Below are 24,479 nucleotides of genomic sequence, written 5' to 3' on the forward strand. Positions count from 1 at the left end.
TATTAGGAGGTGGACAGTATGTATCAAATCCAGTCCTCTGGGATCCTAATTGGTCAATGAATGGATATAAGTTGCTAAGATAATAAATACCCTATCTAAAAGTAGGGAAGAAATGGGGCAATAGTTGGAAGGGTAAAAGGAAAGTTTGGTTGTGTTTTTCCCCATATATGGGGGGATATCTGTTTTAGGTTAGGGGAAAGAAATCAGTTGAGAAAAATGATAGGGGGGTGACAAATGTAAGCCATGAGAAGGGAAAAAGACTGAGAAATAAAGAAAGATTAAGTTTTGGCAAGAAAGGCCATTTCATACACTGAGACTATAGAGAATGAGTGAAGACAGGAATTTGGAGAAAGGCAGTTTAGGAAGTCCATAATGGTTGGCCTTAATATTTTCAGTAAACTAAGAGGTGATATCTGGGGAAATATTGAGGAGAGTGGTAGGATTAGAGGATTGATGAGACAAGGTCTAGAATAATTGTTGTCAATATGATAAAAAGTCAAAGGGAGACTGCTACCTAGAAGTGAAGGCTTAGTCAAAGTTAGTTAAATTGCTATTATGTTCAGTCATGATGGTTTCATGATATTATGATCAATACTCTAATGATTCTGAAATAGAGTATCATCTTGCTTGCCTTGGAGCAGTCCATCCGTGGCTTCTCATCTTGGGTGATACTTGTTCATATTTTCCCACAAATTCATCATTGAGAGTCCACCCAATCTGTTAAGAGGCTTACTTTGCTTTCTTTGATCATATCAAAAATACTAGGGGAGTGCACTAGGTTATCTGAGAATCAAAGGGTCTTAAATTTAGAGCTGGAGAAGACCTCAAAGGTTATCTATTCCAACTTCCTGATTTCATAGTTAAGGAAACTAAAGACTATGGGGAGTTAGCTGATAAGCATCAGAGGTGGCTTTTGAATCCAGATGCTCTGACTCCAGAGTACTCTTTCCACTGTATGAAACTGCCTTGTTATAATCATGTGACTTTATACTACATAAAGTCTTGAATTAAAGTTGGATAAAATCCATTCTATTGAGCTACTGTACTAGGGAACAATTTTCTTGAGTCTCTAGACTAATCCCCTATGCTGCAAATTACATTCTTCATCATTTATTGCTAGGGGAACTTAAGACAATATTTTCTTTCCCTAATAAGCACCCAATTTTCTGATGATAGCAACTATTAGTGATTAGTCATTATTAATAAAAAGCAATATGAAGGGCACCACAAATTTTTTGAAAAAATGAAAAACCTAAAGCAGAGGTTTGAATCCACTAATTAAATTAATGAGACAAAATGGCATAATACATATATAGAGCCTGGAAAAGGCTAGGTTCAAATTTTGTCTGATAGTAGTTACAGGAGAATGAGCATATGTTCCCCAAGTCTCCCTGAGCTCCAGAGAATTCTCTAAGATTATAAAGTTTTTCTATTTCTGTTAACTCTAAGGTTCAATAGAAAGAATATAAAGTCTTTCTTCTTAGGATCTTAAAACAGAATTAACTAAATTTTCTAATCCAAGGTATTTACAACAGGAAAACAAATTACTGAATATAATGCAACAAACAATTTTATATCTTAACTTCATCTACTGTCCCAAAGGAAATAAGAAATAATATGTTACACAACTTGAGAAAGACATCAAGAGTGTGATTAACTTACCTTGTGTGGCAATATAGTGATTGGGTCGGTGATAACCCTAAAAAAAAAATAAGAAAAGGCTTATTTAACAAACTTAAGACTTGTGTGGTTATCTAAATCACTTATTAAATTTGATGAAATGAACTCACGGATAAATATCAGCAGCTAATACATTCAGAGGAAAGATGAACAATAGCTAACACATTGACTTTCCTTTAATAAAGGAATGGCCACTGAATTTATACATTGCTCAGCTGGTATTAAACAGTTTTGATGAGTATAGTTTAAAATAGAATTTAAGGTTTGTAATGGTTATTCCTACTTTTATTCCACACTCCTCTCCCTCCATTTCCCTAAAGATTTTAGGCCATTTGTTTTTAGAAATGATTCTATTACTATTTTTAGTTAGAGTAATTAAACTATTTTTACTTGATTGGTATTGAAATAAATCTATAAATTAAAAGGCAATATATTAATTTAGTATATTCTTATAATTCAACCATGAAGAGTGAATGTCCATCTAATTATTGGATATTTTTGATTTCTACAAAGAGTGCTTTATAATTATATATGTCTTAATTATGGATGGTTAGATTGACTCCTAGCCATTACATGTATTCTGTAGTAATTTTGAAGTGGAAAGTATCATATTCTCTTGGTTTTTGTTATTGAAATATAGAAATTCAAATAGGTTCTTTAGTCTTTTTCTGTATATTGCTAATTTTCTGAAGTGATCAATCCTTTGAGTTTGGTACATATTCTTTTTAATATGATAAAATTATACACTTAAATCCAAATGCTAACATTGTTTGGCAAGGGGGAGATATTAGTTTTCTGAATAAATATAGGGGTAAAACAAGGATGACCTCTCTTGCCATTATTATTTGAAACAGTTGCAGAATTTTTAATGATAACAATGAAAGGGAAATTAAAGTAATAAACACTGGCAAATAGGAGAAAAAAATTCTTTCTTTGCAATTCTCTCTGCTATTAATGTATTTGGAAATGGCTCTTTATAAAGCCTTATAGATTAATTTATAGATTACAGATTAGTCCTATAGATTAACATCAGTTCATAATAGACTTTAAATGTCTCAATTCTATTAGATATATGTGCATATACTTTAATGCAAATTTTTTCCTTGTTAATTTCAATGTTTTGTATTATTTCTCAGAAATTTATTAGTTTTTTTTAGTTTTGTTGCCTTTCTCCTCTCTCTTCCTCTCTTGTCTTTTCTTTTTTTTGTTACCTTCTTCTCATCTCTCTTTTTTCTCTTCTCCCTCCTTTTCTCCATTTGTTCTTTTTTAAAGTTTGGACCAATGACTTCATGGGTGTGGAGAACTATCTGGTATGGAAACGGTCTCTCTAAATTGATTGGTAAATCATCTTCAAATGATTTTTGAAAGTTTCTTGGGGCTTGAGAGGATAAATGATGCCTAATGTTAAACCATATGTCAATCAATTAATAAGCATTCAGTAAGAACCTATTATTCATCAGGCATTGCGATAGGTTAGGGAGCAACTAGGTGATAGAGTGCTGGACTTGGAGTCAGAAAGATTCATCTTCCTGAGTTCAAATTTGGCCTCAGACACTTAATAGGTATAAGATCCTGAATAAACCACTTAATCTTGTTTACCTCAGTTTCCTCATCTGCAAAATGACTAAACTACCCTAGTATCTCTGTCTAGAAAATCCCAAATTAGGTCATGAAGAATCAGACATGACAGAAATGGCTGAATGACAACTTTAAATGAAATTACTTCTATGCATTCTTACACATTCTATGCAACTTACCTTATGGGGGTATGATGAGAGAAAGTGTGTAGTGGGAAAAAAACAATGAAGATTTTATATATGTGGTTCTGTGTATACACATATAAATGTGAGTTAGACAACAAGATATATAAATTTGGGTCAATAGGACTCTGGTTTGACTGACTGATTAATTCTATTCATTATTTTCTCTCTAGTAGCTTCTCATTTTTGATTTTTGATTGTTTTTTCCTTAAAAATTAAATTAGCTAACATTAAAAAGACAATTTTATTAACTCTTAAAGCTTTTTTTCCATCATTGTTCAGTTGTTTTTCTATTGATTCTATTTATGTTCCATTTAATTTTCAAAATCACATGAATGCTTTTGGGGGATTATTAATTGGTTGTTTTTCTAGCTTTTTAATTGCATGCTCAAGTCATTAGTCTTATCTTTTTTTTTCATTTATTAATATGTATTCAAGAGGCATACATTTTCCTCTAAGGACTATTTTAGATTCATTTCATAAATTTTAGTTCTCACTGTATTATCATTTTCTTTAGCATAATATTTAATTATTTCTATAATTTATTATCTCATTATTAAGTTTTATTGTCTTGATTTATGTCTGCAACTTTTGTTCCTCTTTCCTTTGTTCAGTAAAATTTTTATTGTGTTCTAATATGTTAATAAAATATTTAAGGTTTCTCCCTTCCTGCCTTTTATTAGTACTTTATGCTATAGCACATAATCTCTGTTAAGCCCCCATAAGAAACTAAGAAAGTATATTTTTCCTATATTTTTAATCTGCATAATTTTATTAAATATGGTTTTCTTATATGCTTTTCAATTCCTGAATTATTTTCTTATTTCTCTTTCTAGTAGATTTACAATATTTCTACTAGAAAAACATCAAAGTAATGAACTTTTATCATCCAGGTTTAGGTATTTGTTTGCCTTTAAAAACTTAGCTTTTAAATATGTTTATTCCATAAAATGATATTATCAATATCCTGGTGTGGTTTTAATAATAATATAGTTTTTTTGCTTGCACTTCTGTATGGATCTATATATTTTACAGCATCATACAAAATTATTGTTACAATTCCTACTTTGTGGAGTCTAGTTAATGTATCTTAGATCCATAGTTGACTTTTATCACTGAATTTATATTAAGTCACATAATTTAGGGATGTTTCTTGTAGATAGTAAATTTTTGGATTCCCTTTTCTAATTTCTTTTGCAACTCACATTTTATGGGTGAATTCTAGCCATTATTATTCAAGGTTGTAATGAATTAATTTTATTTTTCCTTGCATTAAGTCCTTTCTGTCCTTTAAAAGAAGAGTTAGCACAAAGAATTGGTTTTGTTTTGTGGGCAACAGAAATTGAATTTTATTTCCTACATGAACACATGCCTTCTTTAATTCCTTGGCTATTCCCCTCCATTTCCACCTCCTCAACATATTCATACATCTCTTTGGATCTACTTTCTGCTGATGTAATTTTAATAAAATTTTTATCACTTAATAAAGATAAGCATATATGTGTAGGGTTTACTTACTGCTCCTCAATATCCCTCCTTTTAATTTGATTGACCTTTACTTGTGGTGCCCAATTTCAAGGAATAATTTCTTCATTTCCCCCTTTTCTTTAGATCTCTATGTGCTCTTGTTCAGCTGTCTTTTTTCAAATGGGCATAGAGAATAGAAAGAGAACTGTTCTCCAGATCTGGATCACCTAGGTTCAAATCTTACCATTGACTTTGAGACTGGGATTTCAAACTCTCAAGCTCATTATTCTCACATTCTTAGAGTATGGAGTAATCTTTTACTCATATTTGCTTTAAAAGTTTTATTTATCTTATTAAATTTTTGCTACTTGGTCAATTGATATTATCAAATTAATGTTATCCTTTCTTCCAGAATTTTAGTAAAAAAAATGGTAGTTTCTGATATCTTTTGAAAACCATCTTTTCTTATGAGGGATAAATACCTTGATTTGGAGGACAGACATTTTGCCAGCACTAGATTATTTCTATCACATATATTTTAGGTTTGTCTTTGCTAAGTAAATTTATTCAAATTGATGTTTTTAATATGTTGGCTGTTTGTAGCATTTCAAAATTTTGCTTTTCTAATTGTTTTTCTATCTAGAAATTTTTGTTTGATCTGTGCCAGGCTATCCCCCAGATAACTATGGCTTTATTAATTTTTTCCATAATCTTTTCTAAGATAGTGATTCTCACAGTTGCTATTTTGTACTTATTTCAAAACTTTGATTCTTACAGATTTCAGGTGCTCCTTTATATTTTTTACTGACTTTGTAAACTATTCTAGAGATTCTCACAATAGGTCCATTCTCTTTTGAGTGTCTCATTGTTACTGCTTCAGTACTATTCAATCTGTTATGATAGGCACTAATCCTTGAATCGTGCACACAGATATTTCATGCCTGGTTTCAGGCTTCGAAGTATGCTCATATATTCTATGCTTACTGCCAGTATAACATGTGGAATATCAGAAACCAGTTTTGGATACTATGATGACTCGGGATTAGTACTATGTCATGATGAAAAGTCTTCTAATTGGCTTTGGACCTGGAAAGGTTGAGTGTGCATATCAAAAGTCTGAGTGACCAATCATTCACTCTTTCCCTGGTGGCTCTCAAGTAGGAGTTACTTGAACAACCCTTGGAGGTATGTTCTATTCTTATTCACATTTTACAGATTAGGAAACTGAGGTAGACAGAGGCTACATGACTTGCCCAGGATCACACAGCTACCAAATGTCTGAGCCTGGGATTGAAATCACATCTTCTTGATTCCAGGCCCATGTTCTATCTACTGTACTATCTAGTTGCTTCACCTTTTCTAGGACACAACCTATCAATGTCAATGTAAGTCAGATGACTGATCCTACAAAAGGGCTACACTGTCAAATTTTCCCCTTTCTTATAAACTCATATTCCTTATGCATTGCACTGAAATCCACTCTTAGTTTTCTGATCAGTGTGTTTCTGTGAGAATTCCTCTTCCTTTCTTCCCCTTTTTTTGTTTTAGTTTGGTTCATTTGTTATTGTTTGGACTTGGGGGGGGGGGGAAGGAGCTGCTCTTAGTCATGGATAGTTACTTGGCCACCATAACACAAGTCTGTTTATTGGGTTTTCTTTATACATCACCTTGAGACACTCAAATATAATGAAACATTGGAGAATTTTATAGGATATTAATATTATCAAAACTTATGTTTTTCTGATTTTAATTCTTAAAAGACATTGTTTTCTTTCATAGACAAACATGCTATTTTGTGTATACTACAAAATGGAACTAGGCAGAATACTAAGTATTGGTTCTTCATATAAATCCTAGAAACTCATTCCCTTGTTCAAAAAGCCTTGTTTACTAAGTAGATGCCAAAATTTCCTAAAAATCAAAATTCTAGGACCTCCATAGAATAGCCCCAACCAATATTTTCAGTCTCATATCCTATTGTTCTTTAAGAATTCCACTCTGGCTAATCTAGATTCTTTCAATGTAATTTATGCTTTCCTGGCCCTGTGTTCACTCTCATATAATTCCTTTTATGCTGAATCCTCCTGTACCTTCTCTCCTTCTCCTTGAAATCTCATCCATCTTTCATGGGTCCACTATAATATCATTTCTTGCCATAATGCCTTCATTTATCACACTAGCTACAAAGGATCCCAGCATTTCTCTAAAATACTAAAAGTACTTATTTTGTCACTCACCTGGCATTTATTAAATCACTTTGAATTCTAATTAATTGCATGTGTCTTATCTTACTTAAGAGGGGAAAGGGCTCTGAGGCCAGGGGCATATTTTATAATAGATGCTTATTACCTATTTTTTGAAATGAATGAAATGTGTTTTAAGGAGGTACAATCTTTGCTAACTCCAGTAAATATTTCCTATTCTCAAAAACTAATCTTGTTTTGTTGTCTGAGTTCTCAGTTATTACAGTATGTCAGGGTTTGGGTTTTATCTGATGTTTCGGGCATGACCTGCTTTCCAAATAATCAGCCTAAAATTCCAGAAATATGTACATGCATGCTTCTATGCATGCTTCAAAAAAGAAATATTTAAAATGTCTGTGAGTCATTTTCAAGTTATAATTAACTAATGATCTTGATTTACAAAATCACAGAATTTCCAAATTGGCAGGATACTCAAGTAGCTACATGATATAACCCATAAATCTGAATAAAAATCTTCACTATCAAATAACTGACAGGGAGACAAAAGAAATAAAGTCTCTCCTTTGAAGGTGTCAATTTTAAGAATAAAGCTTTTATGCAAAAGTCCCTAGGAAATTATAGTGATGACAGCCACCCATTGCAACAATATAATACATACTATATAATGCACAGAGCAATAGCTGATGTAGCTTTGCAGTTTACAAAGAATTTTCTTTACAACTATTTCTAACACCATTTTACTAAAAAGGAAATTAAGGCTTCAAGAACCCTTCTTCAGGAACCAAATTACCTGCCTAAGGCAACAAAAGGAATAAGTGGAAGGGCCAGCACCTAATTTTTCTTACCTCAAGCCACATATTCTTCCCTTTAGACCTAGCTAGAGACCAACTATTTCTCATGAATGGTGAGGATGTTAAAGTTCTTTTCTGCCAATTCTGGCCTTAAAGGTAATACTGACTGCCCCTTGATTTCCAGTTAACTTTTGATTTCATTCATTCTTTCAGCAGAAAACATACTGTCTCTTGAAGAATTTATTCTAATGTAAAACATTAAGTTAACATGATGCAGAATGAACAAGGAAGCAGTCCTTAATAATTAAAGAGCTTACATATTTAATGAAATGTCTTGCTTGCATTAGAAGTCCTAGTTAACAGCTGCAGACTACTTTGAAGGCAACTTTAAAGTGCCATGATGACAAGAGATTGCAAATCACTATATTAGGAATTACAGAGTTTTGTCACATTAATATGCAAACAGATTTTTTAAAATGTGGAATTATGCCAAGTTGTTGACAGAAAATGAAAATAGCATATTCTTTGTCCACATAAGGGAGGGCAACATGAAGTACAAATGACAAATTCTCTGAGAAACAATCTAGTTTGGAGAAAGAAATGATTATGTTTTTGCTGACAAATACTGAAGTTTGGGCAGCAATGTCATTTCACTTCAATTCATTTCAGCCAAAGTTTATTAAAGTCAATTAATGTCTAAGAGGCAGACAACCTATATTACATTACCTGCTATCTGAGAAAAGAGAGAGAGAGGGGGGAGAGGGAGGGAACATGGATTGCAAAATTTCAAAAAAATTATTATTGGGAATCGTACCAACATGTAATCTGGAAAAAAAATTTTTTTAAGAACTTAAGAAGTGGAAATGATGTGAAAAGAAATCTATAAAATCCAAATCTGATGCAAATTCCTTTCACAACATTTCCAGTAAATGGTTCATTCAGGCTTATTTTAGAGGCCTCCAATGAAGGGGAATCTTTTCATTTAACTTCAAGATGGCTCTAATGATTACAAAATTTTTCATTAAGTCTTCATTGTAATTCTTTGTAACTTCACCTACTGCTCTCTATTCTGCCTTTAGGGGCCAAACATAGCAAGGCAAATCCCTCTTTTACATGATAGCTTTGCAAATTCTTGAAGATAGTTCTTATGACCTCTTTATGTCTTTTAAATTCTATATTTCAATTCCTTTAATTGATTTTTCCTATTGCATATCTTTATTCCTTTCATCATCTGGGTCATAATCTTCTAGATGTGTTTCCAAAATGTGGTACTCAGGACACTAGAATCTTTAGTAATGCTTTTTATGTTCTTTTTGTTTATATCTTTTGTCTGGACAAGGATCACCTGATGCAGGTGGTGGTTGTTAGGTCTGACAATACTCAAGAGCCGCTGGTGTGTTCCTGGGGAAGACAGCAGAAGTTCCTGTTGTTTGTTTTAGATTAAAAAAATAACTTCCTCAGGACCCCTGAGTAGGGAGGGAGTCACAAACTTCTTCCATCCTCTTCCTCCTCTGATGTTCCTGGATGATCTCTCAACTGAGAATCTGTTACTCCATTCTTCCCTGAGGTATTAAAAGCTGCTTCTTTTAGATATGGTTCAACTCCTCATCACACAAAGGGCCTTTCCCATCTAATTTACATCTCCAAATATTCTGTGGTCTTCTTCTCCTTCCCCATTTTTACCACATTCTTCTACTTTCTAAACTCTTATATAGGTGGACTTTCCGTTTTGCTTCTATTATCTCTTTTCTTCTTGATTTCCTACTTGGAGTACTTTATTCTTTTCCTCATGGGGTGCTAGCTACATCATTGCTGATAACTCAGAGAGTAGAAATCAAAGCGATATATGTAATGCATAGGTCAGACCATACCATTCTTTGAATTCTGGTACTTCCCTATTAGCTGTAGGATCAAAACTCAACTCCTCTGGTAGGCATTTAAAGCCCTTCAGAACTTGGCTCCCATCTACTTCCCCAGAGTTATTATATATTATTGACGTTAATAAGCTCTACAAGTTGAAAGCCAAATGGCCTTCTTGCTGTTCCTCATTCACAGCATCCATTCTCCCATATCCATGCCTTTCCAAGGGTATATTCTTTTTCCTGTTCTGGTATGTACTTCCTGTCTCAGCCTCTTAGAATCCCTAATTTCCTTCAAAACTCATCCCAAATGCTCCTTCCTATGTGGGACTTTTTTCTTGATTTCTCTAGGCATTTAGTACCTCCTCCACAAATTTATTGCATTTATTCTATACATACTTATTTTGCATTTATTGTTTTTGTACATATAGTCAGGAGTTGTTTTGTTATGTCTATATTTTGGTTTTTTTTTTCTATATTTCCAACAGTATTCCACAGTAAAGTCTCCTTATTCTCCATACTTGCTGCAAGTAAGTCTCCAAAAGCAACAAAACAAAATGAGAAAGTAAGTCTCTTAGTCCTTGGCTTTCTTTTTGATAGGACTCTTGTCCTGGCTAATTATTGCTTCGAACTGCCTGTGTATAATCTGTGTTTTTGAGATGTGAAGATTCAAATGACCATGAAATTGAAGCCATATTATTTCTTTTCCAATCATCTTCCCATTTTTCCTTCTATTCTCCAAGCTCCTTTGGGGAGATAAGGTTCAATTTAGTTAGTAGATAGATGTAAATAAAACAAATACAGAAAGCATAATGGCTCTCTATCCCTGACATGAAATTTGACTAATGTGTTCCTAGCAGTTTTATACTTGAGTTTAAAATATCAGACCCATAAACTGTATATGAAACAGAAGTTATCTTTGCTCATTGCTTTAGTCATACATACATCGATATAATTTCCATTAATGTAGTCCGAATTTGTATCTCCTTCTAATGTCTGCAGCCTCACTCGAGAATGATCATCTGAAAAAGAATAGAAAAATATCTTAATATGTGTGCTGATAAGAGTTACAGAATATAAACACATTATATCTACATCATCTGTAGCCATGCTACTTTAAATAGAGAAAGACATTAAGAACCATGCTCACTTGAAAATTCTGATTTGGCCATTAAAACTGAACAGGGATTTAAGAACACATAGCAAAATCTCATTGTTTAGTCTTAATCATTTCTAAACTTGAAACTTCATATTTTTAGATGTCAACTAAGTTTTATGGCATTGTATCTTTAAGGCAATGTACCATTACATGTACCTTGAATACAAAAATAAAAACAAAATTGTTCCTTAGATTCCAAGAAAGGATATAGTTGTTTATGTAAAATATATTTATGGATAAGTAAATAAATCTAAAGTAACTTGATAAGGAAGGGAGTATTGATTTACAAACAGGAGGGGTGATGAATCTGAGAAAGCTTCATGAAAGAGGGAACACCTGAACTTTTAAGCAGTTAAGTGAGAGATGGAAGTGTGACAGTAAATTCCAGAATACATCTAATACTTAGGGAAAGGCATGGCAACAGGAGTTAAAATGATGAGTTCAGAGAATAGCTCCGAACTCCATTTGGCTAGAAAATAGAGTGAATGAGGGGGAGTATTCTGGCATTTAAAGTTCTCTACCACCTGGAAAGATAGTTTAGATAAGACTGTGAAAAGCTTTAAATGTCATAATGAAAAGTTTACATTCTCTTCTAGGTGGTATAGGGAGAAAATGAAAAATTTTGAACAAGTTAGTTAGATGTGTGTCTTAAGATAACTATTCTGATAGCTGTAGAGGATGGGTTGGAAAAGTGAAGGACTACAGCAATGAGATCAATTAGAAAGCTACTGAAAGAGTTCAGGCAAGAGGTGATGGAGCTTGAATTTCTAGAAAGGTGGTAGTGTGGATGAAGAGTAGGGGACAGAAGAAAAACTAATAATATTTGGTAACTAATTCAGTATGGTCAGAGTTAGGCCAAAGGAGAAGGAAGAGCAAAGGTTAGTTCTAAGTTAGTGAACCTAGAATCCTAGAGGGATAGTAGTGCCCTCAAGGGAAAACAAAAAATAACAGAGAAGGGAAGTATTTAGGATAAAATAAAATTATTTCCTCTCCAACATACACTCTGGACTTTCCCATGCCCAAAATACCTCTTTATTGGGAAATTCACTCAAACTTTAATTCAATACCCAAACTGGAACTACTGTCCTACCCATTGGCATCTCCCTTTGATTGGATGGCTCCTCCCAGAACCACTACTTAATGAAGGAGTCCAGGCTAGGCATATCTAATTTCTTTGTAGGCTTCACTTTGACATTTTTCTTCTACATCACCTTAACCTGTCCTCACCACCCTCCTCTCCTTATTGCTTTATTTTAAGTAAGTTTTTATCTTTTAGAATGTCAGCTCATTGAGGGCAGGAACAGCCTTTTTTTTTGTGCTTATATTTGTATTTCCAGTGCTTCGCACGATGCAGGGGACAGAGTAAAAATCACATGAGTGCTTGTTGACTTATTTTTGGACATGTCAAGTTTGAGATATTGATGGAAGAGCTGGGTAGAGGCATCCAATAGACAATGAGAGACTGATGGTTTAAGAATATAGCAGGGATAAATGAAGATTGATTGATTTTTTTTTTAAGGATAAGGGAGATCTCAATTTATTTCTAGACTGTAAGGAAGGTGCCAGTAAGTAAGGACAGACTTAAAATGTAAGCAGGGCAAGAGATGGGAACAAAAGTGTAAGTAAGTAGAAGGATCACCTCTTCTTCAGAGACCGGAGCAAAGGAGGAGAATAAGAGATGAGGATGAAAAGGTTTTGAAGTATTAAATAGGGGATAAGAGGAGATCCATGGTGGATGACTGATTTTCTTAGCAAAATAGGAGGTAAGATTCTCTGTTGGAGAGCAGTATAACAAGAAGGAATTGCCATGAAGAAATGAGGGACAGTAGAGACAAAATAGTATAAATCTGGAATGGACTTGCTGGTATAATTTTGTTACTTCCTGCAGTGGCTTTGAGAATGCAGATATAAGCAATATGTCAGGTTTGGGCTTTAGCAAAGTATAAGAGCTTTAGCAAAGTATAAGCAATGGTAGGTCAAAAGCACAAGGAAGCAAGGGATGAAAGAGTAGAAGATTGAATTTAGCTGAACTCATTAACTATAAGGTCAAGAAAGGAAAAAAGTGGAGAGCAGAGATAATGGGAATAGAAGAACAAGAAGGAGTAAAGGGATTTAAGATTGTCTTGAGGATGAAAAATAAATTAGGAGGGCTGAAGCAGAAAAGGAGACAAAAAGTTAGGAGGTTAGGATCATAGGGAGGAATTTTATGCTCAGAAAGAGGGAACACAATTATAGGAATGATGAGATCCAAGGTATAAATATCCCTATGGGTGGCTGAGGTAGATTAATAATGTAGGCTGGAGAAGCTGAAGAGGCTGATAAACTTGGATACCATTATGTTTGAGTGTAAATAAGTATATAGGTTGAACTTTTGTATGAGAAGAGGGAGTAAGTTAGAAAGAAGATTATGAGCCCAATAGTGAATTCCTGAAGGAAAGGAAATGATTTGGAGGCCATTGGATGACTATAAGAAAGATATGAAGAGTGATAAAAACAGATGGAGTGTTAGATTGAATCTTGAAGGAGAAGTTGCACAGTGTAAGAGGCAGAGAGAAATTCCAGCAGTAACACTAAGGAACAAGGTGTTGTTCGTCTTCTTCTCCCATTTCAATGTAGCAAGAAGTAGGGAGAAGATGCTCCTAGTAGTAGAGAAGGCAACTTCGGACAAGGTGTCTTCCAGAAGGCCAGGTTTATATGAATATCAATAAGATGGGGGAAAAAAAAGTAGGAGAGGAAAAGATCTAAAATGAGAGATTTATCAACAACAGACTGAAGATTTCAGAAGGTCCAATGAAATGGAAAGAAAGGAGCAGAAAGGTGATTGGAAAAGGTGGATGGGGATGAGAGAATAGAGAAGGAGTACCAAAGAAAAGGAATCTCCCACTCAGTAGACATGGAACCCAATGACTCAGAAAAGATTACTTCTTGGATAGGACACCTATGGGAACATCTCTCAAACATATCTAGATATATATGTGAGATATATGAGCCTTGTCTTTATTAACACACTATGGACATGACTGGGCAGTTAAGTAGTTCTGGGGATAAAGAGCCAGGCCTGGAGATAGGAGGTCCTGGGTTCAAATTTGACCTCAGATAGTTCCTAACCCTTACCACTCTTTTGCCTTGGAACTGATAATTTGTATTGACTCTAAGAAGGTAAGGGTTTAAAAAAAAATGTTGCACTTGTATCTAAAACTTCAGTAATCTTATCTGAGCTGTAAATACTATGTGGACTTGAATGCCACAATGATACCTCTCTTACAAACGGTTCAAAGCACCTTGATCGTGTTTTTATATGATCACTTTGAAAACAAAGTAAAATTGGTAGCAATAGCATACTCATCAATTTTGTAGATGACCCAAAGGTCGGAAGGATAGCAAATATACTGAACTACAGAATCAATACCTAAAGAGATCTTGACAGGTTAGAGAACTGGACTGAAGCTAATAAGATGAAGCACAATAGGAATAAATGTAAAATCTTATGTGTGGATTTAAAAAAAGAAATTCCACAAGAACAAGATGGAAGTAATATGCTTAGACAGCAGGATGCCTTAAAAATAGATATAGTAGACTACACATACAATAAGTAAGCACTGGGGAAAGTAGCAAAACCAAACCAAACCAAAACAAAAAGCCCCAAACTACTAAAGAGATCTTGTGTGTTACATTACAAAAGATGTAGGGAAAGGAGGTAGTTAGATGTCTTACTGTACTCTGCCTTCATCAGACTACCACTAGAGTACTCTGTTCATTCTGGAGTGACAATTTAAGAATCTGGAAAAGATCCATAGGTGGGCAAAATGGTGGGTAAAAAAAGAAAACAAAAATGTGTGAATTTCTGCCATATGAGGACTTGCAGAAAGAACTAGAGATTTTTAGCATACAGAAGAGAAGTCTGGGGGATAATTCTTATCTGAAAGGCTATCCTAACAAGGGAGGAGATTAGACTTGTTCTTTCTGGAATGGAATAAACAAACTGAGGCAGATAGAAGTGAAATGACTTGCTGGGTCCCACAGCTCATAAGTCTCCAAGGTCAGGTTTGAATTCAAGTCTTCCTGACTATCTAGCTGTTTGGTTTCAAAGAACAAAAAAAAAAAAAAGGAAAATCATTTAAAATTGCAAAGAGGAAAATTTAGGTTTAATGTCAGTAAAAACTCCCTGATAAATAGAGCTGTTCCTAATGAAATGGGCTGCCTTAGGAGGTTGCAGGTTTTCCTTAACTGGAGATCATCAAGCAGAAACTGGACTATAAATTTCAGGTAATTTATAGTAGGGATTGTTGGGGGGGTCTGGATTAGACTATATGGCTTCTGAAACCTCTGCTAATTCCATGATACTTTTACTGATTCTATGGCACTGTAAAATCAATTGCATTATTTTTCACAAACTATAGGTATTCTATGTGATTTAGTATTCATCTGATATTTTAATGTACTCTGGCCATAATTACTTGGACTTATGACTTGGGCAAGAATATTATTAACCCATACGAAATTCTAAAATTGACACTTTGTTCTTGATGAAAGGGTTTCATACCTTTATTTTGAAAACTACATTTCCAGCAATACTAGAAAAATGTCACTTCAGATAAAATTCTTTCTTCTAGCTCTTAATTTCCTAATTTCTAAAAAGAGTGAGTTAGTGTAAATGATCTTGAAGGTTCCTCCTAACTGTAATACATTTTGATTCTACAACTATTCTTAAAACTAGCAAAAAGGAAAGCACAAATAGGGTAATTTGATATCTTTTCAAGCTTGTCTCTTTTTCTATCTAGGTTACATTGGGTAAATAAGTTTAAATTCACTTTAACTACTGGAAAATGTGTTTATGGCAAGGCTCCCTAATTTTAAAAACCAGATTTATAAAGTTAATCAATAAACTATTAAGCACCTACTATCTACCAGCCACTGCCTTAGATATACAGATGCCAAAAATGAAACAATTCTTACTCTCAAGGATCTTACATTTTAAAATTTAAAGAGTTTCATTTATTAATGGTCTCTTAAGAATCTCTAATCAAGGAATAATATGATAGGAAATCAATGTGAAGCATAACTATAGGTCAAATTATTTTTTTTCTAAATGTTCTCCCCAGGGCTGCAACCTTTAAATTAGAGAAAAGAATTACATTCAGCTATGAATGGCAGTAAAGAGCTACAGTTCCCCAGAATAACAGGGTAAGTAGTAAAAAATGTAGCAGTTCCCACTTTCTATGGCTTCCTATTCTGCAGTGCTCACTGGATAGTGCTTAGCCAAGGCCTTGATTTACATCTAAAAGCCTTTATTTACTTTTAGGATAATGTCTGAATTGAAGAAACCAATAGCATTTGAAGAGTGGGGATCTCACCATATAGCAATATTTTTTAACACCCATTGTTTGTGATAGCATTATGTCTAAAATATACTCCAGCCATCTTGCTTTATGGACAAGGAATCACAAAGTAAAGGCTTTAATCTATTTGTCTCTTGAACTTTTGCTTTATAATTGGAGTCTGCTTCACCTGGCCCACTATTTTAGGTCCCACTAATGCTTTATTTCTCTCCCTTCTCCTTGGTTGTCTTTTCAATAATCTTAGTAGCCACCTTGACCCTGTGTGCCCCCATCTTGGTAACTTTTGGCTACATGGAATCTAGAAGCCTCCAAACTTGTAGTCTAGAAAGATTTAATGATCCCCAATTTACTTAGCTTAAAGGTGAAAGCCTCAGGTTTGACCCTGTCACCTGAGAGTTCCTCCCTGAGGGAAAGTCCAACTTCACTGGTCTCAGACTAACAATAGACTTTAAAGGAGTTTTGAGTGGAGATGGCTAATCCCATCTAGTGCCTCTTTTTGCTTTAGAAGCTTTTTGCTTTTTGCTTTAGAAGCTTCTCCCATTGTACCCCATCCCCCTTTCAAGGATCCAACTCAGGACCTTTGGTTTATGAGACTGATGGGCTATCTTCTGCACCATTAGCCATCCCCACATTCTCAGTCTGAGACTAGTGAAGTTGGACTTTCCCCTCTGGAAGGAACTCTCATGTGACAAGGTCAAACCTGAAGCTTTGGGGGTTTCTAGATTCCATGTCAACACATTACAGATCAAAGTGCGCCTCCCTCTTGTTTTGTCTCACTCTATTACAATATAAAACATAGCTATCAAGGCACAGTGGATAGAGCACTGGGCCTGCAGTCAGTAAGATGAGTTCAAATGTGGACTCAGATACTTTCTAGATGTTTGACTCTGGGCAATCAACTTAACCTTGTTTGCCTCAATTTTCTCCTTTTTAAAATGACTTGGAAAAGGAAATGGCAAACCACTCTAGTACTTCTACCAAGAAAACCCCAAATAGAGTCACAAAGAGTTGGACATGACTGAAAACAAAAAAACAAAAACGAGTCATCAAAATTAAAATATACCCATTGAGGACACAGATTGCCTTTGCAGTGAATGCTAAATGATTATTTTCATTTATTCAATTTTTCGTGCTGACTTAATCATCCTTTTAGGAGAAGGGAGATTAGTATATATTTCTAAAAAAATTGTTTTCTTCCAAGGGACATTTTTTGTGCCTAACAAAGATGATACAAGCCTTTGTTCACACATTCCTTTCACTGGGTGGAGTCCTTTGAGCTTCCTGAATGAAAGGTGTTACAAAAGAACTGAATGGCAATGCTATTGAGTATCAGACCTTTATAGCCATCTTCTTGAGAGGGAGTGAAGGTTTACCAATTTAGGCATGCATCTTTTTAAAAGGCAGGTACCACATCAGTGACTTTCCAGTCTTGGGAAGCAGCTGCTGTCTTAAGGATATATTGCAAACCTTTGTCAGAATCTCCACTCTTTCACACTTTATTTCTCTCAGAACCTTAGGATGAATGCCATTCATTCTTGGTGATTTACTGCACTCGAGTTTCTCAAGTTGTTCCATAACAGCCTCCTTAAAGACTTCAATCTCTGTCAAGTCTGAACTCTCATTTCCCATAAACAAGGACTTTGAGATAGGAGTTTCTCCATCATCTCCCACAGTAAAATCAGCACCCTGCCCCCAAATCTGCTGTAATGCCTATGTTCTTAGTTGTTCTTCACTCGATTTAAGACAGATAAACCCATAACATCCACTTATAACTTTATTTCTTAGACAGACCAAGTCATTTAAAAAAATGACTTTATGTTCTATGTTTTCTTTTTAATTAAAATATATTTAACTAGATTGTAAAAGTCCTTGAAGGCAGGGGCTTGACTTTGTCTACTATCTGTTTTCTTTTTAATTAAAATATATTACACTATGTAAAATTTTTGAAAGCAGGGACTGTATCTATTATTTCTCTGTATGTCCATCATAGTGTGTAGTACATATGAATAAGTCATGTATAGTATTAGCAAAATGAATGCATGAACGAATAACTTCTTACTCATTTATAACAATGTTTGGAGACAGAAGGGTATTTTGAAAAAAACTGTTTTATTTATTTAACATTTGTTCTTAAATTTCGAGCTCCAACCCTGTCCCTTCCTTCTGTCCTCCCCTCACCCATCAAGATGTCTAGTGATGTGATACTGTTGGGTACAAATTTCATGAGATCAGGGAATATCTAACTTTTATCTTTGAATTTCCAGTGCCTTGACTATAGTAGATGCTCAATAAATGCTTTCTTACTCATTGTGTAAACCACTATGAAATTCATAGTATATAATAAAATAATTTCAATTGCTTCTGGATTCCAGCTCTCACTTACTTTTGAAAGACAGTTGGAACAGTTGTCTAGGAATTAATTTAGTAAATCCCCAAAGCTACACATTGCAAGCTCACCTAGTTCTGATTTATTCTTTTCAAATGGAGTGTCCTTCTTGCCTTGCCTGTGCCTGATGCAAGCTTAGTTACCTTCAAAGGTCCAGCTTAAGTGTTGCTATTCTTCTCTAAACTTAACTATCACTTGGGAAATAATGCTTTGCACTATCTTTATTTGTGCCTAGATCTCATCTCTCTTCTCTGAGGTATAAGATGCCTGCAGGTAGGCATGTTTCTTACCTATCAGATCTCTCACAGTAAGTAGTGCCTTATGCCTAGTGAGCTCTTGACAAATGTTTGTTCTGTGAATAACTGTATCAAAGTAACCATCTCATCCTTACCTTGGGGTCATCTATTCCTTTCTTCTGACTTTGACAAAGTTTTTCAGAGATAGAATTTGTCCTCATTGGCAAGAAAAGGAATTTGAGAGAAATTTGAGTTCTTTTGAGTGTATTTACTATGCAGATGTTTTAATGAAGTTTATTTGGGTGGTTATTCTTTGTGTACATGCAGCATTAACTTAGCTTTTAAAAAAACTGGCCATTTTAAAGTTCATTAGGTTCCCTTCTACAGTTTGAAAAGATAAAAGTGTGATAACTTTGTTCTTCTGGCTAAAGATAATAAAAAACTACTGCCCATAAAAAATAAGGTGTAAATTTTCTTTCCTTCATTGGATCTAAAGAGAGATGTCTCCTCTAAGCTAGTACTCTGTCTGATTCATATTTTCCCTGGGAGGACAGGAGGTAATGAAGCTTTGACTTAGAAGGGTTTCCTGGAGGTGAAAGCAAGATGTGCCCTGGATAATCGAGCCTTGACTGACTGTTTCTGGCAGGAAGTATGAGTTTGTTCCAAATTTAATTTCTTGACATTGGTAGAATTGGTTGTGGCAGGAATAAGCTTAATGTTGATGTAAACTAAACTAGCAGGTCTTGTGATGTGTAGTACCATCTGTGAAAGAAAATGTAACTGATTTTCCCTGGTATTTTCAAGGTCAGAGATGTACTAGCTAGTGCTCTGGGCTAAGTAGAGGAAGAAATTTTCAAATGTGCATACTTTTTTTAAATTTCATAATAGAAAATGTTTTCTAAATGCCCCTAGTCCAAGGTCTGGGACACTACTGGGAGGACAAATCAAATTCTTGGAAGGGCTTAAGAAGGATGGAAAGAGAAATAACAGTGTATCTGAAGGATGGAATACAGAATGGGATTTACATTTTCTCTTCATTCCTGACTTACCTATATCTAGCTCCCTTTGTCTAACCTATATCTTACTCCCTTTAAACATGGGGCACTGTACCCCCAGAAACCAAGGGAATTATTATCAGGGAAAATTCCATTGCCCTTGCATCCTTGTGACTCTTAACCTAGAAACACCCAATGACCCCACCCAGGGTCCTGAGATGTTTATCCTCTTTTGTCCTCTAGATTTAAGGTGGGCAAAGAAATGAATCTTTATGCCTCCAGGCAGACCCCAGTTAGATGACCACCCCACCCCACCAAATGCCTGAGGGACTAACACTCACTCTGGTCTTGTCCACATCAGGACCTAGCATCTAAAGAGTATATAAACCCCAGAACTGATGTAGTCTGGGGGACAGCCTCTCCATCCATGCTGTCCCCATGGAGGAACAGCCTTTCCTTTCATGCTGTCCTCCTAGGTAACTGCTCCCCATCTTGCTGTTCCACCTTGCTATTCTCCTGGTCACTCTCAACATTACTCTCTAAATTAATAAATCTCTTTTTGTTTTTAAGCTAAGTTTTGGAGTCATTGCATGTTTGCAAAAGGTATCCTTCCAGAACCCCAAGGGTATCCTTCCATGCCCATAACACCTTTGTCTAACTTTCTATATGACTGCATTGCCTTCTATTTACCAATTTTTGAAAAATTTAATTTAAAAGAGGATATAGGGGGCAGTTAGATGGCTTAATGAATTGAAAGACAGTTCAAATCTGGCCTCAGACACTTCCTAACTGGGTGACCCTGGGCAAGTCACTTAACTCCCATTGCTTAGCCCTTACTGCTTTTATGCCTTGGAACCAATATACAGTATTAGTTCTAAGATGGAAGATAATGGTTTTTTTAAAAAAGAGCATTGTGCTTCCATTTCCAGGTTCACATCTGTTTAAGATATGCCTTTTCTCATTTTAATTTATTTTTTAGTTTCTTTATTAAAAAAATAAAATCAATACACTATAGTAGAAAGGGCTTAAAGTCAAAGGACTTGGGTTTGAATGTCTAATTTTCTACTAACTACTAACTACATGTGTCACTTGAAACTCTTTTGGACCTCAGTTTTCTCATCTGCAAAATGAGGGAGTTGGACTAAAGCCCTTTCTAGCTCTAGAACTATAATCAAATATGAATTTTTCAATGTTGTACACAGGTCATGAATCATGTTTTATCCAAACTATTATTCTGAGGGCTTATGAAAGGGCTTAGCAAACAGTAGGTGCTCAATAATTGTTTGGCTTTTATATTCTGATAGGCATGATCTTGAGGGTTTAAGAAAAATTTCTGGACCATAAAGATTATGCAGAAATCAAGTTCTACATTAAAGACAATGGAAGAAATGGAGGGGAAAAGATCTCTTTATCTTTACTGGCTCCTTCTATCTAGAAACACTTTTAGGTATATACAATTACAAAATGATTCTACCCTCAACTACATTACCCAATACTCTGTATGCTTTCTTTTTGTAGGCAACAGGTGGTGATGGGAGGCCAGGCAAGCTGAGCTGTTAGTCACTCACTAAGTCAGCAAATATATTGAGTGAACAAGTAAAATTTGCTTTCCTCTTATGGGTAGAACTTCCTTAGCCTGTCGCCCCTCTCAGGGGTATGGGTTTTCTCTTTCCCAACAATTCACTACCTTTCAGGGCCATGGTTTGTTTTCCAAAGACAAGGCAAGAAGAAAATAGGTCACAGCCAAGGTTGTAGAAAGTCAAAGTTAGAATGGTTATAGTTTAATCCATTTATATCTTGCTGTTTTTACCAATTCAGCAATGAAAGGGCTGAATCTCAAATTTTTATACCAGTTTATATGTTTTATACTGCTTTTACGCTTTGTCCAGGTTATGTTATAAATGAGCTTTAACACTCCAGATCAGTTTCTCTCATTCAAGCCCTTCCTTTCTTTCTTTCTTTCTGTCTGTCTGTCTGTCTGTCTGTCTGTCTGTCTGTCTCTCTCTCTCTCTCTCTCTCTGTGTCTCTCTAATTATAGGGTTAACTGGGTGTGAGGGATGAATTTCGGGAGTAGGGTATGACTTTTGATAAAAAGTTTTGGTAAAAAGTTACATCTTTATTTTCACTAACATCTAACTGAACTTTTGCATTTCCTTCAATTATTTTAAAACATTATTTTGAGAAAGGGCCCATAGGCATTACCAGGTTGAGAAAGGGGTCTGACACAAAAAATTCTGAGAATTCCTATTCTGCAATAAGTAGCAGAATCTCTTTTATCCTATATTTATATATTTTAAGCAAATTACATGTCAGGCTTATTTCTGCTCACCAGCAGGGTTTAAGGTAACTAAAATCTGTATCAGGAGTAACAGAAAGGGTCTACATGCAAACTTGCAAATTGGAAAGAGGTGAAGTGGCTTTGCTGGCATAGTATGGAAGATATATGGAAGATTTTAGAACTTTGTTAACTATGTGAAAGATGGATTAGTGAGGAGAAAGACTGGAAAAAGGAGGCCCATTAGGAGGGTTCTACAAGAGACCAGGCAATAGGTGATAAAAGGTCTTGGGGATACCCAGGGATGCATGGGCCACAGTTTGAGAATCAATGATATAGAGGAAAGCATGAAAATTCAAACAGAAAACCTGTCCCTGAAACTACAGCTCCTGCTATGAAATATTATTTAAATAGCAGTGACCCAGGGAATGAGAATCTGTAGACCTTCAAATCTTCTCTTTTAAAATAAGATTTATATAAGTGAGCTATTATAATAAATATGTGGAGTCCATAAGGATAAATCTATGGAGGTTCATTCTTTTATTTTCCTGAAACCTAACTCACCTTGAATTAAGGCTGCCATTTGGAAGATCAAAAAACTACAGATTATGGTTTTTGCTGGATTTATTTCTGCTTTTTTTTTTTAATATTTTGATGCTAAATTAAAAAAACAAATCAGTTTCTTAACTTAATTCTTGTAAAGCACTTTCAGAATTAAACCACAGGATCAATGCTAAATATGGCCATTACTATTATCATTTTTAAAAGCCATTACAATTTTTCTAGTGGGACCAATATGTGCTACCTCATTCTGTGTGAATGTGGTAAGCACTAAGAGACTTATACCAATACAAACCTTCCTTCTCTTGGAAGAATCATTTAATTATTTTAAAAGTCATTTTGGAAATTAAATGTGAAGCCAACAAAGAAATATTTATACTAATGGCAAGGTACAGACCCACATAGGCTGACTCTGCAGTGCTTACCATCTGTGCAGTGTGTTACAGCTAAGGTGGGTAATATATTTGAAATTAACACTTCCATAGTGAATGGAGCATATATATATTCAGTTACATTCACCCCACCAAGTAATATGATGCATAATATACTGCGCTGCCACTCAGATAAACTCCATTGGTAAGGAGTAAGGCAAGTCTATTATGTCTTGGTGCCTGGTTCCCTTTTTGTTAGAAAAATTTTTTTACTGAATGGTATGATATCTTTGGAGAAGTTATATGAGAAATTAAAAAGACCAGGCAATAAGCTCTTCATTGCTTATTTCTAAAACGTTAAAGGGAGTAAAGGAAGTCTAGAAGGCAAAGTCTTATGCCTATAATTTGAATTCCTTAAATATAATATCTTTTTAAAGTCCTAAGTACCATCAAATAAAAAATACACTAATACCTTTATATTAAAATATATAATAGTCTTATAATTTTAACTTGTAGAAATGTTATTATTATTAAAAAAGCACAAATGGGATAGTAATTGAGATTTCACTTCCAACCAATTCTTTCTCTGATAAATATTGATGATACATTTAAAGCAAATTGGAATCCTGGTGATCTAAGTAACATTTGCTCTCTAAAAGAGGGGTCAAAATTAATTTTAATTACAATTGATTTCTCTTCCTAATGGGTTTTTCTTATTTTCCCCATAGGGACTATATTCTTGCCAAGGATGGCTGTAACAGTTGCATTTCCATTTGTTTTCAAATGGCAGGATCCAATATAACCATTAGCCAGGTATGCGGGCATATCATGCCTCTTAGGGTCATTCCTGCTTTGCCCTTTAAAATCTAGCCCTACTCCACTAAAATAGCTAGACTTTACATAACATTTTAACATCTGCAAAACATTTTGAATATGTTATCTGATTTGCTCTTTACTACAATCCTAAGAGAGGTGCTATTCTTACTCTTATTTTCTGAATGAAGAAACTAAAGCCAAGAGAGGTTAAGGACATTGCCCAGATTGACAGGATTTGAATTTGGGTCTTCCTAACTGAAAGTCCAGAACTCTACCCATTGCCTGATTCATAAGGAAACCTGGCCTGAGAAGGCTGGGCTCACTTTTGCTGCCTACACTTGCCAACTGTTTATATGAATCCTCTATCCTGATCCCTGCTTACCAAGCACCAGGTTCTGGATTCTTCTTCCTTCCTTTAACTGATTTTCTGCTAATTCTTTATCTTAAATCCTTTCTTTCCATCTTAGATAGAGTGGTAAGGGCTAGGCAATTGAGGTTAAGTGACTTACTCTAGGTCACATGGCTAGGTAGGAAGTGTCTGAGGCCAGAATTGTCCCCAGGTCCTCCTGACTCCAGGTCT

At 34.9% G+C, this 24,479-nt stretch overlaps 1 protein-coding gene across 10 annotated transcripts in view; it reads right to left on the minus strand.

The window, feature by feature from the left end:
- PTPRM (protein tyrosine phosphatase receptor type M) overlaps positions 1 to 24,479 on the minus strand; it is a 1,053,679-nt gene that overhangs the window by 130,016 nt on the left and 899,184 nt on the right. For all 10 annotated transcript variants that reach the window (XM_056820784.1, XM_016432809.2, XM_056820785.1 and 7 more), the window contains 2 exons: positions 10,707 to 10,783; positions 1,663 to 1,699 (listed from right to left, as the gene is read on the minus strand). In XM_056820784.1, coding sequence (XP_056676762.1) covers positions 1,663 to 1,699; positions 10,707 to 10,783 — 114 coding nt within the window. The remainder of the gene's footprint in view (positions 1 to 1,662; positions 1,700 to 10,706; positions 10,784 to 24,479) is intronic.

Source organism: Monodelphis domestica, chromosome 3 (assembly GCF_027887165.1).
Source record: "Monodelphis domestica isolate mMonDom1 chromosome 3, mMonDom1.pri, whole genome shotgun sequence".
Taxonomy (NCBI): Eukaryota; Metazoa; Chordata; class Mammalia; order Didelphimorphia; family Didelphidae; genus Monodelphis; species Monodelphis domestica.